Here is a 14,134-nt window from a genome sequence, read left to right as displayed (position 1 = left end):
CAAATGCTGCTGCAAAGTATGTCCCAGCAGTTCCTGGAGAGTTCAAACTGTACAAAAATGAGGAACAATAGGCACAAAATAGAAGGACAGGGCAAAATGCAAGGGATTCATCACAGAGTTCAGTGGGACTGACTTTGGCATAGACACAGGAAGGCACTGTGAGTATGGATTGTGCTATATATGGCATACTTCTTCAGACAAAGCTGCAACAGTCTGCCTCCATATTTGGAGCAACTTGTGACCCATAAAATATTTAGCAAGTCAACAACCTCTTCAAAAACCAGGTTTCGAAAAGTTTTCACTTTCCAATGAAATTGGATTGTTGTTGTTGTTGTTCAGTCGTTAAGTCTTGTCCGACTCTTTGTGACCCCTGAATGGCTTTGAAGGCAAGGCAAGGGGAATGGGTTGCTTTACACTGGCATCCAGGCGTCTGAAAGCACTTAGCTTTTTGCCCCCTTCAATCTATGCCAGAGTTCCCTTGGCTTTACTTTTCAGCTTCAATTTCTTAGTCCCTTCATAGATTAGAAGTGCCCTCTGCTGATGTCACATGTGTCTCTTTTGTACTTCCTTGGAAACTTACCCTTTACATATATGTTGAGCAGGAGAGCACCATAGTCCCTGAGGTTCCATCAGCAGTGATATTCTACACTAGGTGCTGGGAGCCACATAAGATTAAGTTCAGGGCTGCCTCTCCTTGAGTTGGTTCCCTGCCAACCACTCTAGGGCAAAGTCATTTGAGATATCTAGGAATTTGGTCAGTGAAAGGGAGCCAAATCTCTCCAGAATGGATGGAGGTCATTTAAAACCATGACAACAATAACTCAACTAGAAGATATACTATCAAGGAATAAGTCTCGACCAGAGTTCTTCAGGAACTTAGCTTGTGTCCCAGCAAAGCGGTGTCCTGGTGGCCATTTTGTGTGTATGATTCATGCAAGCCTGGCATCTATAGGCCGGCACATGAAACACTGCTTGTGCTAGTTGGCAGCAACATTTGTATTGGCATTTAGAGGGGCAGGACATAGGCACCAATTAGAAAGGAATAATTAAAAGGTTGGTCTGTAACACTCCCTCTGACCAACAGACAGTCTCTGCCTTTTGAAAGTTAAGAGAACGGTGCAGGGGAGGAGAGATCAACTTCACTGTGGCTCTGTAATACTCAGCATCTGTGCCTTTTGGCTTCCATCTCTGCTGAGTTTGGAGCTCCACTCCTGGAGCCTTAGAGGCAGCCCTTACACTCAGGACTGAGTACTAGTGCACTGCAGGGAGGCTCAGTTCAGTGATCTTGACTAAAATGATCTCTGCTACTTTTGCTAAGAACGTAGAAAGAGCACTGTCAGAGCAGAACACAAGTCCACCTACTGCAGTATCCTGCTTTCCACAGTGACCAACCAGATGCCTTCAGAAAGCCCGCAGGCTACCACTCTTGCCCCTCTCCCAGCAACCGATATTTGGTGATATACAGACTTGAAGCTTGCAGCTGCCGTAGAAATGGAATGGCTCTTACAGCCCAGTCTTATGGCACTGGACTGCCAGGTGGAGAGCATGACAACAGCAGATGTGACCTCCGCTCTCTTAAAACGGCTATCAATCACACGCGCAGCGCTCTGTTGGCAGCCATTTTGCGAGCACTGTGGCATATGTCCAAGGAGATCCATAGGCAGCCCAGGGATACCTGGAGGAAGGTATAAATGTTGCATACTGACCTCCTGTTAACTCTCAGGTCACTCCTCCCACTGCTGGATTGGCACTGCTGGTGGGGATAGGATCAGGCTCTTGACGCTTACAGGTTTGTACTCCAAAACGTGTGTCATGGAGGCGGCAAACCCTATACATGTTTTCCTAAGAGTAAGCCCTGCTGAGCACAGTGGGACATTTCAGTCCATAAATACATAGAATTGAACTGAGTTCCATTGTTCATCATGTGGAATATTTCTTTACACAAAGCTGTAACATGCTGGCTCCACTTCTGGAGTAACTTGTGACCCATCCCCAAATGAGTAAGTCAACAGCCTCTTCGTCTTTTCTAGGGTGCCTTCCTGCTGGACCAGACATGAAGAACAAGGACCCCACCTCTGCTGCCTGTGTGTTTCTCTTGTTTCTCCTTCTCCCTCCTGTCTCTTCAAAATGTCAAAAGGGCACGGCTGATGAATGCAAGAAGGCTGAATTTGTACCGGGTGGTGACTTTGCCGGTAAGGGTTTTGATATAAACACACTGGTGTCACGGAGATATGTGTATGAAGAAATAACTAAAGATGGGGAGTGCACCTTGTGTGAGAATCCCTTGCTGGAAGGGAAGCCACTCCAGAAGCTTCCCTTGATCATCACTGACTGGAAAGCCAACATTTCATGCCAGGAGAAAGTGCAACATTCGGTTCACCAGTCACCCATTTCTGTGGCTGAGGCGCTGACAGAACTGCTAGTGAAAAATGACTGGAGGAATGAGCTGGATGTGAAGATCAGCCCCAGGGATAAGTTCCAGTGGGCTCTCGCAGGATCACGCTCTGAGATTACCCACGAATGCGTAAAGAAGAGTTCAAAGGACAAGTATATTTTTCTTCTCCGTAACTTCATCTGTTCATACTACAAGTGAGGAAGGCAAGAAGGGTTCAGGGTGATGGAAGTGGGCAGGGTTGGAGTTGGTTCTCCTTGCTGGGTGGAGTTTGAGAAAATGAATAGAAACATGAATTATTGCCTTAGGGCAGGGCCTAGGAGAGGGGGGTGAAGGGGGTAATTTGTACTCGGGTCCAAGATCAAAAAGGGGGCCCAGGAGCCAAAGGAGGGGGCCCAGAATTTTCCTGGGATCTTACCTTTTCCTGTCTACTCTTACCCTCATAGGATGCTGGGGACACTACCATGAGTGTGTAGCTGCAGCTGCTGTAGCTGCTGGCAAGCCATATGTGCTGGGCTGAGAAATGCATACATGACACTCCTTAACAGTGCCAAATCTGGGGGGAAATTAGCCTGCTACAGTAGCACTTTTGCTTGAGGATCTGCTAACCATGAAGCAGTTGCGGACCCACCATTAGGTTCAATGGGCCAAAAGCCCTACGTGTGAGCCACTAGGACCCCACGGAAGCCTCTTGTTTCCCAGAAGCACAGTTTATAGTGTTGGAGAACCTCAGGGAGGCTTCCCTGATGCAGTTGTGGGTTGCGCAAGGCTCCATGAGTCTCAGGTGAGTAGGGGAGTGGATTTTTGCATGGGGCGTGGCGATAGCCTGTGGGGGGCGCCATCGCAGACCTTTGCTCCAGATACAAGAGACTGGGGAGGTTCGCTGCTGCCATGAAGGAGTGGATCAGGGGCACAGCTGCAGGACTATAGTGGCTGCAGAAGCAGTTTTTGGTATGCATAGGACATTTTCCATTCTAGATGGAATCTAGCCTAAATATGATGGTGCTAATTTTCTGCATGATTTTCTGTATGTAAAAGATTTTGAGAGACTTAGGAAGTGTGTTTGGTTTTCCTTATTACTATATCTATCTGCCAATGCCATGTGGGTGGGTAGACCTGGGCTCCAAAGACTTTTCCAGTTGTCTCCCCCCTCCTCCCCCCACTCTATTTCATTGCCCTCCCTGCCCACATTCTGCTTGCCCGTCACCACCCTCTCCCGCTCTGTTTCACCCCTCCCCTTTTGCAATGGGGCCCAAAAGAAACTTTGTACCCCCTGATAAAATTCCTCTCAGAGGCCCTGCCTTAGGGAAGGTGGTTCATTATTAGCAGGCACTAGCTTCTGGGCATACTATGAACTTTTCTTGTTCAACTGGCATACAGTAGATGTTCCCAGTTCATTGAAATGAAAATGAACCCAGGCACCAGCACTTGGCAACTAGGGTCTAAAAATTTCTGTTGTTTTAAAACATTTTGACCCCTATTACGCATTAATGAGCCATAGGCAAATGGAGGGATAAAGAACATTACCCCAGCTGATTGATCTAATTTTTTTTTTTTTTTTTTACTTTGGACAGTATAGACACACAACTTATTCCCTGAACCTTTCAGGCTGTTCAAGTCACTCCATTTTATGGCTGAGAAGTGCAAATGTCACATCCCCCAGGGTACTTAAAAATGAAAGCCTGGCACACGTTTTTAGGGTAAGGGACTGCACTTTGTAATCCACTTTAATTGAATCCCTTCAGCAACAGTTAAATAACTGTAATCAGCTATGGAACATAATGATGCATAAATGAGGTAAGCCCCAGTAGCTGCTATGGTGCTACTCAGACCTGCAATGGTGAAATTGATGGTGCAATTTTGAGCAGCACAGTGTCTGAAAATCAGGTGCTGATCCTCCCTCCGGGGTCTGATCCACCCTCCTCCCTTCCACCCCCCATTCCATTACATCCCCTACCTGCACCCATTCTGCCCTCACCCTGCCCCTCTGCCAGCCCATGTGAAGTTTACCCAGTGGTGGACCTCTCCAGCTCAGTGCCCAGGGCAAAGGTCCACGATGGTGACCCCCTCTGCAGGCTGTTGCCACCCCCCTGCACAAAAATCCACCTCCCCACTCACCTGAGGCTCAGGGAGCCTTGCACGTCCTGAGCCCATGTTAGGGAAGCCTCTCTGAGGTTCTCCGATGCTCTAAACTGTGCTTCCGGAAAACTGGAAGCACAATTTCTGATCCCATCGGGAGACTTGGAGACTTCCATGGGTTCCTAGAGGCTCATGCCTGGGGCATTTGCCCCATTGGGCCTAATGGTAGATCCGCAACTGAGCTTACCTGCAGGCCAGCATAGGCCTTTCCACTGGCAGAATGAGCCTCTGTGCTGCTGCAACATGCTTACAGCACCTTTGCAACAGTGTGCGTGCCCCTACCATTGGCACTAGGCCAGTTCGGATTGGGCTGTTAGTCATATTTCTCAATTTCCATCATCTCTGGTTTTCTTCTGTTTCTGCTGGTTATTCACCAGGGAACTCAAGTTAGGTGACTCATGTCCGTGTCGTGAAAACATGTGTTTTTCACTGACTCGTTGCAAAAGGTGCTGTATGTGTCCAGAACACAAGAGAGGGGGGTACTTCTTCTTGTCCTCCATCCATTGAAAGGAGAATTTGTCCTGATTTTGTGTCTCTGAGAAAGGGAGAGGGAGAGGAGGAGCCATTTTTGGCCACAGGGACAAGTGGTCATTCATTTATCAACTCACTCCCAAGCAGCCATAGTTGGTCTCTCTCTCTCTCTCTCTCTCTCTCTCTCTCAAGCAGGGCAGGGGCATCGCACTGGGATATGCTTCTGCAGCAAGTGAACCCAGCCCTCTGTATCTTCCTTTTTTGGGGGTGCTTTATTCTACTCAGGGATTGGGTTGTTTTAAGCAGATGCACACCAGTGCACAATGTTCCCCAAAAATATTTTCCTTAGCAGCCAGTCAGCTAGGCAACTTGTGGGTTCCTTGCATCTCTGATCTCTCATCATTAGCCAGTCTAGGCTACTATTACAGTTCAGTATAGTTCTTCTTTCTTTTACAGCACAATCTTATCTTGCACTGGAACAGGCAAGCCAGGAGGCTTGTGCTGTATCCAGCGCAAGATAGGGCTGCAAAGTGGCTCAGGTGAAGGTAAGGGGAAGCTTTTCCCCTTACCCTCAGGTAAGCCACTGCAGCCCCTATGGGTCTCCTCAGACTTGTGCCACCTCTGGATGTGGCGCAAGTTTGAGGGGAGTAGAGCGGCTTGAAGCTGCTCTGCGCTGCTTGGGTATGAGGACTAGGATCCGGCATAACAGCAGAATCCAAGTCCCATCTCCTGCTCCCTGCCTGCCCCCCCTCCTCCACCTACCCTCCCCCTGTCCTGGAACACCTCCCTTCCCGCCCTGTTGCCTCCTTCCCCGCCTCATTGTCAAGAGATGAACCAAAAGCTGCCTTGCATTTAAACAGACAGTAGGTTGAGACTAATTATTCAAATGGGTTCTGGATGGCAAAAAAACGAACTATAGCAAATCAATTTAAAAAACAAAGTTTCTTTGCTCTGTTGATTTAAAAACAGCCTTGCTGACCTTTCCCCTGGGGGCTGGGGATAAGAATAGGCCCTCCGTTTGGCTGTACTTGTGGTAAGAGGCAACTAAACAGCCACCAGGTATATGGGACTCGTCAGCCTGGGAAGGCAGCTCATCTGAGAGAAGGAAAACTCTGATCTCAAACCTCCACTGCCTTGTGGCTACATCCAGTTATGGAAAAGGCTTCAGGAGTCAACCTCGAGGCAAAATCCAGAGCCGGAGTCCCTGAGGCAGTTCATGGCTGAACACAATCACGTTCTGGCAACTCCTGCGACGCCGCTGGAACCAGTGGAACCAACCATATTGGCCTCTGCCTTTCCATTGGATCATTTCAGCAACGTGGAGAGGGGGGATTTGCTGCATGAGTAACAGCCTATCCTCCATACCTACTTTACCTAGGCTTCGCGCACTGGAGAGGACACTGTTCCAGAACCACCATTCAGAGTGCAACACCAGAGTCTTCGAGACTGAAGGATGCCAACAACAACATGCTGACCTTTTGACTCTAAGATAAGAGTCATTAAGAAGACAATCCATCAACCAATCCTCCTCCAAGAGCTTACAAAGAGCTGAGAGCTTACACAGTCCCTCCCTTCTCCAATGCAAAGCTATCACATTTCTTTCACTTGCTCAGGGGGAAGGGAGGGGGCCCCTGGAGACAGAAGGGTTGATGGATTGTCAGCCAGCTGCCCTCTCTCTCTCTCTCTCTCTCATTAAGGAGGCTATTGTTAAAGGACTGTTCAGTTTTTTAAACTGATTTTAAAGGGATGCATTTTCCCCTTCTTCGGGGATCAGCACATTCCTTCTCATTTGCAGGGCCATTCCTGTTGAGTCAAATCCGTGTATTTAAAATCCGTGTATAAATAGGCTGGACCTGTACTCCATAGCTAAAACTGAAGTCTGCAGCCTTCTAGCCCAGGCAGGTGATGTGACTCTGACCCTCAACATCTGGCCGAACTAGAGAATGCTTGACATGCTTGACTTCCTTGGGGTGATGGCACATGTGATCATATCCTTTGAGCTGAAGACCAGATTGCTTGCTTACCAATGATTTCTGATGAGGCACACCAGCACAAACATCTATGAGGTCTTTGAAGGGGCGTGCACCTCTTTCCAAATCAAAAAGAATGTGCAGTACATGGTGAAGGAGAACGCAGGAAGCATGGTGAAGGCATTTACAGCAGGCCTACAGTGAGGACAAGGATGATGAGGCCAGCCTCCCCGAGGTGGAGGGGGGTGCCAGCGTGGAGAACATGGACCTCTGGCACGATGTAGAGGAGCATGTGGTTTCTTCCCTTGTGTAGCAGGCAGAGTTGGCAGACCCGGGCAGCCCTTTGAAGAGGCTGTCATGCTTTGTGCAGAGCTTTCAGTTCTGTGTGGGCAATAGCCTGAAGGAGGCCAAAATCCAGACCGCCCTTGCCAGGGTGTCAAAGATATGTGGTCTGCTTCACACCAGCACTGTCTTCAAAGACACATTTGAGAGGATCTTTGGGGCCAATGTGAGGATTCTGCAAGTCACCAGCATGTGCTGGAACAGCACCACATCAATTCCTTCCTGGCTCTAGAGGAAGAGCAGCAGAGTTCGGTGGTGGACGAGGTGAGCCAGTCAAATTTGAAAATTTTCCTCAGGGAGTACTCTCAGCTGAAAGAACTGAGTGTGGTTCTGCAACCCTTTTTAGAGGCCACGCAGGCCATGCAGTCTGAGAGGGAGGTGACCATTTCCTTGGTGGTGCCCTTGCTGGTTGGACTCTTATTTCTACCTGCATAGTCTGCAGCTTCTCCACGTGTTGCAGATGGTGGCTTCTGGAGCCTGGAAGCCCACTTTGGTGGCAATTATGGTGATTGCTGGTTTGATGCTCACACCACTGGGGCTGGGGATAAACTGCTCAAGTTGAACAAATACCTGTTCTTCATGGCTGCCGTGCCTGACCCCAACTTCCATTTTCGGTGGATGTGCAAAATTACTACTGTAGCAGGCTAATTTCCTCCCAGATTTGGCACTGTTAAGGAGTGTCACGTCCCAGTGAGGGAGAAGGTGGATTCTGAACTCCAGTACTTCTGCAGCCTGCTTCTTCAAAATACTCTGAAGGGGTTATGCAGTGTGTGATGACCCCTGTGGTTCCAGGTGCCCCAACAGAGAACCTGCATCATTTCTTCTTCCTTTCTCTATGAGTACGCAGAGGTTGATGACACTGCAAATCCCGCCACCCCTCTGGCACAGTTTCAGGGGTGTGATACACTTCTACAGAGACCCAGGCAAGCAAAGCGCCAAGTGCCTTCCCATCCAAATGTTAGAGTTAAAAAAAAACAACAACACTGCAGGAACCTCTGCCCACTTGGTGCTGCTGCTCTGAGGCTGTTCCTGGTTCCTGCCAATTCTGCCCCTGTCGAGCGGGTCTTCATTTAAGGTGGCCTGGTGATGAGGCCTCATCACAGCAGGCTATGGGCCGGTCTCCTGGAGAAGATTGTTTTCCTGAGGTGCAGTGCAGAGAAGTTTGCCTGAGGATAAGTCAGTGGTTGTGTTCTTCAATAAACAAAACTCTGTTTTGGCAGTAGTGTCATCCATGTCAGATTACTTCCTGTTTGTTGCAGTGAGGTAGTGGGTGACTTGTGGGAGAGGGGAGCATCCCAGGTCTCTGCCCTTCTCCTCCATTGGTCGCTGCAGTGGTGGACAAGCTGGCAGCAGCCACGTCCACCATCATCCTCCCTACCTCCTTCCCTGACCAGCCCGCTGCAGGTTTTTCCAAGTAGTGTGGATAACCTGGCTGTTACCATGCGGGTGTGGTTCACCGTGCCCAGGTCTGCATGATCCATGTGTTGCAATCGGGGCCCGGGCAGAACCTGAGCCAAGGCCCTGCTGCTGGGCAGAGCTGCCCCCTGGGGAGTGGAGGGAGTACATCACACCTGCATGTTGTTTTCCCTTTGCGTTTACTTTTCTACTTCAAAATGGGATGTGGAATCAAAATCCTTGAGGACATCTTGGGAAGGGTCATTGTTTCTCTTTCCTTCCTCTTCAGAAAGGCAGCCAGACCTGAAATGATTAGATGACAAGAAAATCAAATGGTCCAAAATAAAAAATGTGGGAGAGGACTTTATTCAATCCTCCTGAAATATGTTTCACAGAAAATAGAGTTCAGCATCCACAATCTTCCTAAGTTTGGTGCAGATCCGTTAAGAAATAAGGGAGAAAGAGACTTTGAATTAAGCATTACAAGTTCAAAAATATTTTTTTCTTTTTCCCCCTTAAAGTAAACAGGTGGGGAAGGTAAGAATGGATAGACAGTGAGGCTGATTGCTTTCACATCTCCTCAACCTGCTCTTTCCTTGATTTAACCACTGTCCATTCCCTCACCATTGCTTTGCCTCCCCCTACTTCCAGCATCATTGGGGTTTGCTTGCTCTAGTGGGGCTCACTCATTTTACCTGGCTGTCCTTCCAGGCCACTAGGGAGATCCTCAAGGCTGCAGCTATGCGCCTGAGCAGCCGAAAAGCCAGCTGGCCAGCAGGGGCAAGGTGACCAGTGACCGGACACCCCATGGTGAACCTGGAAGTGATAGCTGCATTGGGTTCTAGCTGGGGAGATCAGCAGAGCACCATCCAGCAGGCTTTGAGGTGGCTGAGCTGTGTTTCTGGGCAGACCACCTAGATCGCATTATTGAGCAGTGAGAGTGGCCACTGCAGGAACAGGACTGATGGCTTCCCCTGGCTCCTAGGGGCTGCCTGTGGAGGCTAAAGGTAAGGGTTTCCCCAGGCAATTTTTTAAACATAAAACCTTAAGGAAGGGGGTTTGAATTAGCTGAGACAATGTTGTGTAATGATTAAAGGGTTGGACTTGAGAAAATATGAATACCTGGCATTAGTTCAAATTCCCAATGACTGCAAAGCTCATGCGTGACATTAGGCCAGTTAAAATGTCTGAGTGTCACTGGGTATTTGTGAGCATAAAACTGGAGTACGGAGTATCTTGTGTGTTCCTCTCAGCTTCTCATAGGAATACATGGAATTGATATAGAAAATGAAAATATTTTATATTTCCAATTCTGTCCCACAGAAGCAGTAGATTTAAAGGAGAGGAGATATTTATTTGCATTTCTACCACCCTTCTTCCAAGGAGCTCATGGTGTACATAGTTCTTCCTCTCCGTTTGTCCTCAAAACAGCCCCATGAGGTAGGTGAGGCTAAGGAATAGTGACTGGCCCAAGGTCAAGCAGGAAGCTTCATGGGTGAGTGGGGATTCAAACCTGGATCTTCCAGGCCTGACCTCTATACCAGTGGTTCTCAAACTGGTGGGTCATGACCAAAGAGTTTGTTTAATGCATCCCTTTAAGGGGGGAAGGGGGGGAGGCAGCGACACGATCCCCCCTTAGTGATGCAGTCCTGGGGATTGCATCACTGCCCTAGCCCCTCTCCCACAAGAACTTATTGAGGGAGAAAAACTTCCTCAAAGTTTGAGAAATGCTTTGAGATACCATGCTGGCTCTTGATATGTTACCTGTCTTGAGCCCCTCCCATCTTCCCAGGCTGCTGCAGTGTAGTCTGATGTAGAATCAGAGGCTGCAATCTTACACATATTGAGTGAGGAGTAAGTTTCAGTGAACACACTAGGAATAGCTTCTGAACTCAGTATGCATGCCTAGATTGTGCAGTAAGTCAAGAATGGATCAATGCTATTCAGGGCTAACCCAAAGCATGCAGGGGCCCTAAAGCAGTCTCTGTGGCATGCTGTGTTCCAGCCAGGGACCAGGTAGTGACAGAGATGTCAGTAAAGACCTTTTATACTTACCTACACTACCACACCATGATTTCCAATTGCCCTACTTGGATCTTCACCAGCACATTTGGTGGTGTAGAGCTGGTGTAGACTAGGTCCAAGGGTGCATGTCAGGCCCAGGCTGGGATCATAGGACATTAGGACTATCACTGCCATTGAGATCTGCCCCCAGCCCTTCCTTGATACACTCCTGCCCTACCCCAATCCCTGCCTCAATCTTCCCCTGAAACACCCCCTCTGCTGACTTACCTGCTCCAGGTAAGTCTGTTTGCTTTCTGTAAGCATTTGCCTGGGGCCACCAGTGGCCCTGGCATGCACTGATTGAACACGGGTTCCATCAGAACAAGGGCTGCATAAGACTGAGCTGGTAAGCTCCACTTAGCTCAGGATAGCATTTACTGTGATGTTGATCCTTTATTATCCTTTGGGGAAGGATACTTGCTTACCAACTCACTTGCAAATGAATTTACTTCATATAGTTAAAAAACAGGATCAAACAGATATCCTTGATTTCACAATGCTTGCCCAGGCATATATACAGGAGAACAAATATTATCCAATAGAAAGAGAATCTGTGTGTGTGTGCAAGAGCGTCCTCTTTTCTTACCTCTTTTTGGAGGCCTAATATCACAGATAGACCTCATTCCACACATTCTCTTAATTAACACTTTATGTTTTACAAATAAAGCTTTCCAGTAGGAGAACCAAGGCGAATCTCCTCCTGAGGTACTGGCCAAGTGTGTTTGTTCAGTGGGACAAACTAGTTCATGCAGCACAAGTATGTGAAGTACTTTTATGGCCTGTTCTTGGGCTCATCCCTTGCTGGTAGCGAGTCTTCTAGTAACTTCCAGCTACAGCCCAAGCCACCAAGCACATCTCATTTATTCCTATTAATTCCCTTCACTTCCCCTTCTTGCACTCCTAAAACCTTCCCCTTTCCTCCTCCAGGTTCTTCTGGAAGCCCACTACATTACATCTCAGAATTGTAGTATTTCTGATAACTCAAAAATAGTATTGTGCAGACAAGCCCATAACAGGCAGTATTAATTCATTTTCTGGGCTTTGAATTCTGTTCTTGTTCCTTTTGCAGGTTCCGTGTCAACAAACAAGTTAATACCCACTTTGCTGACCATATAAAGCTTCTCCCCGAAAATTATGACCCCAGCTCCAAGGTGGAATATTTTGAACTAATTAGGTCCTACGGGACTCACGTTGAAACAGAGCTTGACTTGGGAGTGCATGTAAGTCTTGTGACACCCATTCCAGTGTGTGTAGCAGTGCTGGAAGGCCTCAGCATCACTCAGGCGAGCCTCTGCCTGGCAGTTGATGTGGGTATTTATGTTGGTCTTGATGGAGTGACCAAAAGTTCAGACTTCCAGTTGTGTAAGGAGAAGAAGAAGAAGCACAAAAATTTCTTCTTTCGGTTAAGCAGTGTGGCGATTTCGGGTGGTTGGATTCCTTCAACATCCCCCAAAGAGTGGCTGGAAAGTGCAAAATCCAGGCCCTCCTTGCTTTCCTTCTCCCTAGAGCCACTCCATACTGTGGTGAATAAGACTGACCCTCGGAGGGAGGGCTTGCGGCAGGCAGTGAGTGAGTATGTGAGAGAAAACACTCTGTGGAGGAACTGCACCCGTTTCTGCCCAGCAGGATCCTGGCTTAGCACCAGTGAATTCTGTTCTTGTGAGTGTCCCAATAATAACTTCACCAACTCTATGTGCTGTGCACCAAAGCGAGGTCTGGCCAAGCTGACAGTGACAATTGAACGCGCTGAAGGCTTGTGGGGGGACCGCATCACACGTTCTGACGGCTATGTCAGTGTGTCCTTCAAAAGGAGGCGGATGTGCACACACACTGTGTGGAACAACAACAACCCAACATGGAATATCACCTTGGATTTTGGAGTTATCCAGCTTGACAAGGATTTCAACAAGCTGGAAGTGGAAGTCTGGGATCAGGACTTTGGAAGGTATGATAACCTTCTGGGACGGTGCAAGCTGGCTGTGGAACCTGGGACACACAAGTCCAAAATCTGCTATTTGAATCACGGGCAAATGTATTTCAGATACCGCTTGTTCTGTGGTCACAACCTGGTTGGTTCTTCCTGCTGGAATTACTGTGAGCTGTGACCTTACACTGATCCATATCATGATTATTATCATTATTAAGTATATCTGTATACTGCTTTCTGTTGAATATTAAATCTCAAACCAGATTTAAAGCTAAACAAAAAACAAATACATAAACTATGACCATTTCATGTCAGAACGAAAGGGCAAAGCAGTCACTGAGAAGCAAAAGGCTCCCTGATGAAGGAGCCACTGGAAGGTTTCAAGAATGACAGACATCAGCCATTTCCATGAGTGCGCAACCAACCTTTTTCCTCATTAGCCACTGTTTAATTTGCCAAAATTGCCAGTCAGAGATTCATCTCCCAAAGTTTATGGGACATAATACATTTTCTTACACCCCAATTCCATCCCCTGCCTGTAGTGCTAATGCAGCTGCACCAAAAAGACGTGTGCTGCATCCAGCTGTGGGGGGACACCCCAAGGGCAAATGGAAGGTAAAGATAAAACATGTGTATATATACCTTTAGGTAAGCCCTGGGGCTACCTATGGGCCACCATTTTTGATGTATGTGATGGAGATGAGGGGATCTATCCTGGGCAGTGAGCAGCTGAGCAGTCAACCATCCAGCTCCACTCTCCCCAGCAGGGATGCCCACTTCCCTCACATGTCCACATACAGCCATGAGTGCTTGGCAATTCTGCTAAAGTTCCTCCTTTATCAATTGAGTTTCAAGTGCTATCTTCCTGCACCCAGCCAGTAACACAAACAACCCATTATGGAATAAAAGATATTTATTTTAAGACAAAGTTATTACATCATCTATGCCAATAAAGGTCTTATGTATGTATGTTATTACATCAGGAGCTGTGTCACTCCCCTGCCAAGGTGATGAGCTATCCAAGGATATGCTCTGGGAAATAAGTATCACAGTAGCTGAAAACATAACAAAGCTATCTCTTTTAGCACAATCCTAACCAGGTCTACTCAGAAGTTCTATTTTGTTCAGTGGGGCTTACTCTCAGGAAAGTGTGGCTAGGATTGCTGTTGGGGCTATGCTGTGTGCAAAGCCCACAGAGAACATAGTGCAGAGAACTGCTGGCACCTGAAGCAACCCAAGATAGCAATGAGATGGAATGAAAAACACGAGCCAGGCAGATGTCCACCACCAAGCTGTATTTACATATGATACAAACAGCCAGTCTCACCAGTAGTGTAACAGCAAGCACAGTTCTTCAGATACTCCAACACAGATTCACACAAGTAGGCTCTGGCAGCCTCTTTTATACCTCCCCTGACCAATTGGGTAAGGGAT

General features: G+C 47.8%; 1 protein-coding gene across 1 annotated transcript in view; it reads left to right on the top strand.

The window, feature by feature from the left end:
• Positions 1-2,053: 2,053 nt before the first annotated feature.
• LOC136653514 (perforin-1-like) overlaps positions 2,054-14,134 on the top strand; it is a 14,161-nt gene continuing 2,080 nt past the window's right edge. The window contains exons 1-2 of the mRNA XM_066630407.1: positions 2,054-2,589; positions 11,843-12,842. Coding sequence (XP_066486504.1) covers positions 2,054-2,589; positions 11,843-12,842 — 1,536 coding nt within the window. The remainder of the gene's footprint in view (positions 2,590-11,842; positions 12,843-14,134) is intronic.

The sequence above is a fragment of the Tiliqua scincoides genome, chromosome 5, assembly GCF_035046505.1.
Source record: "Tiliqua scincoides isolate rTilSci1 chromosome 5, rTilSci1.hap2, whole genome shotgun sequence".
Classification (NCBI taxonomy): domain Eukaryota; kingdom Metazoa; phylum Chordata; class Lepidosauria; order Squamata; family Scincidae; genus Tiliqua; species Tiliqua scincoides.
This window is presented reverse-complemented; position numbering and strand designations above follow the sequence as displayed.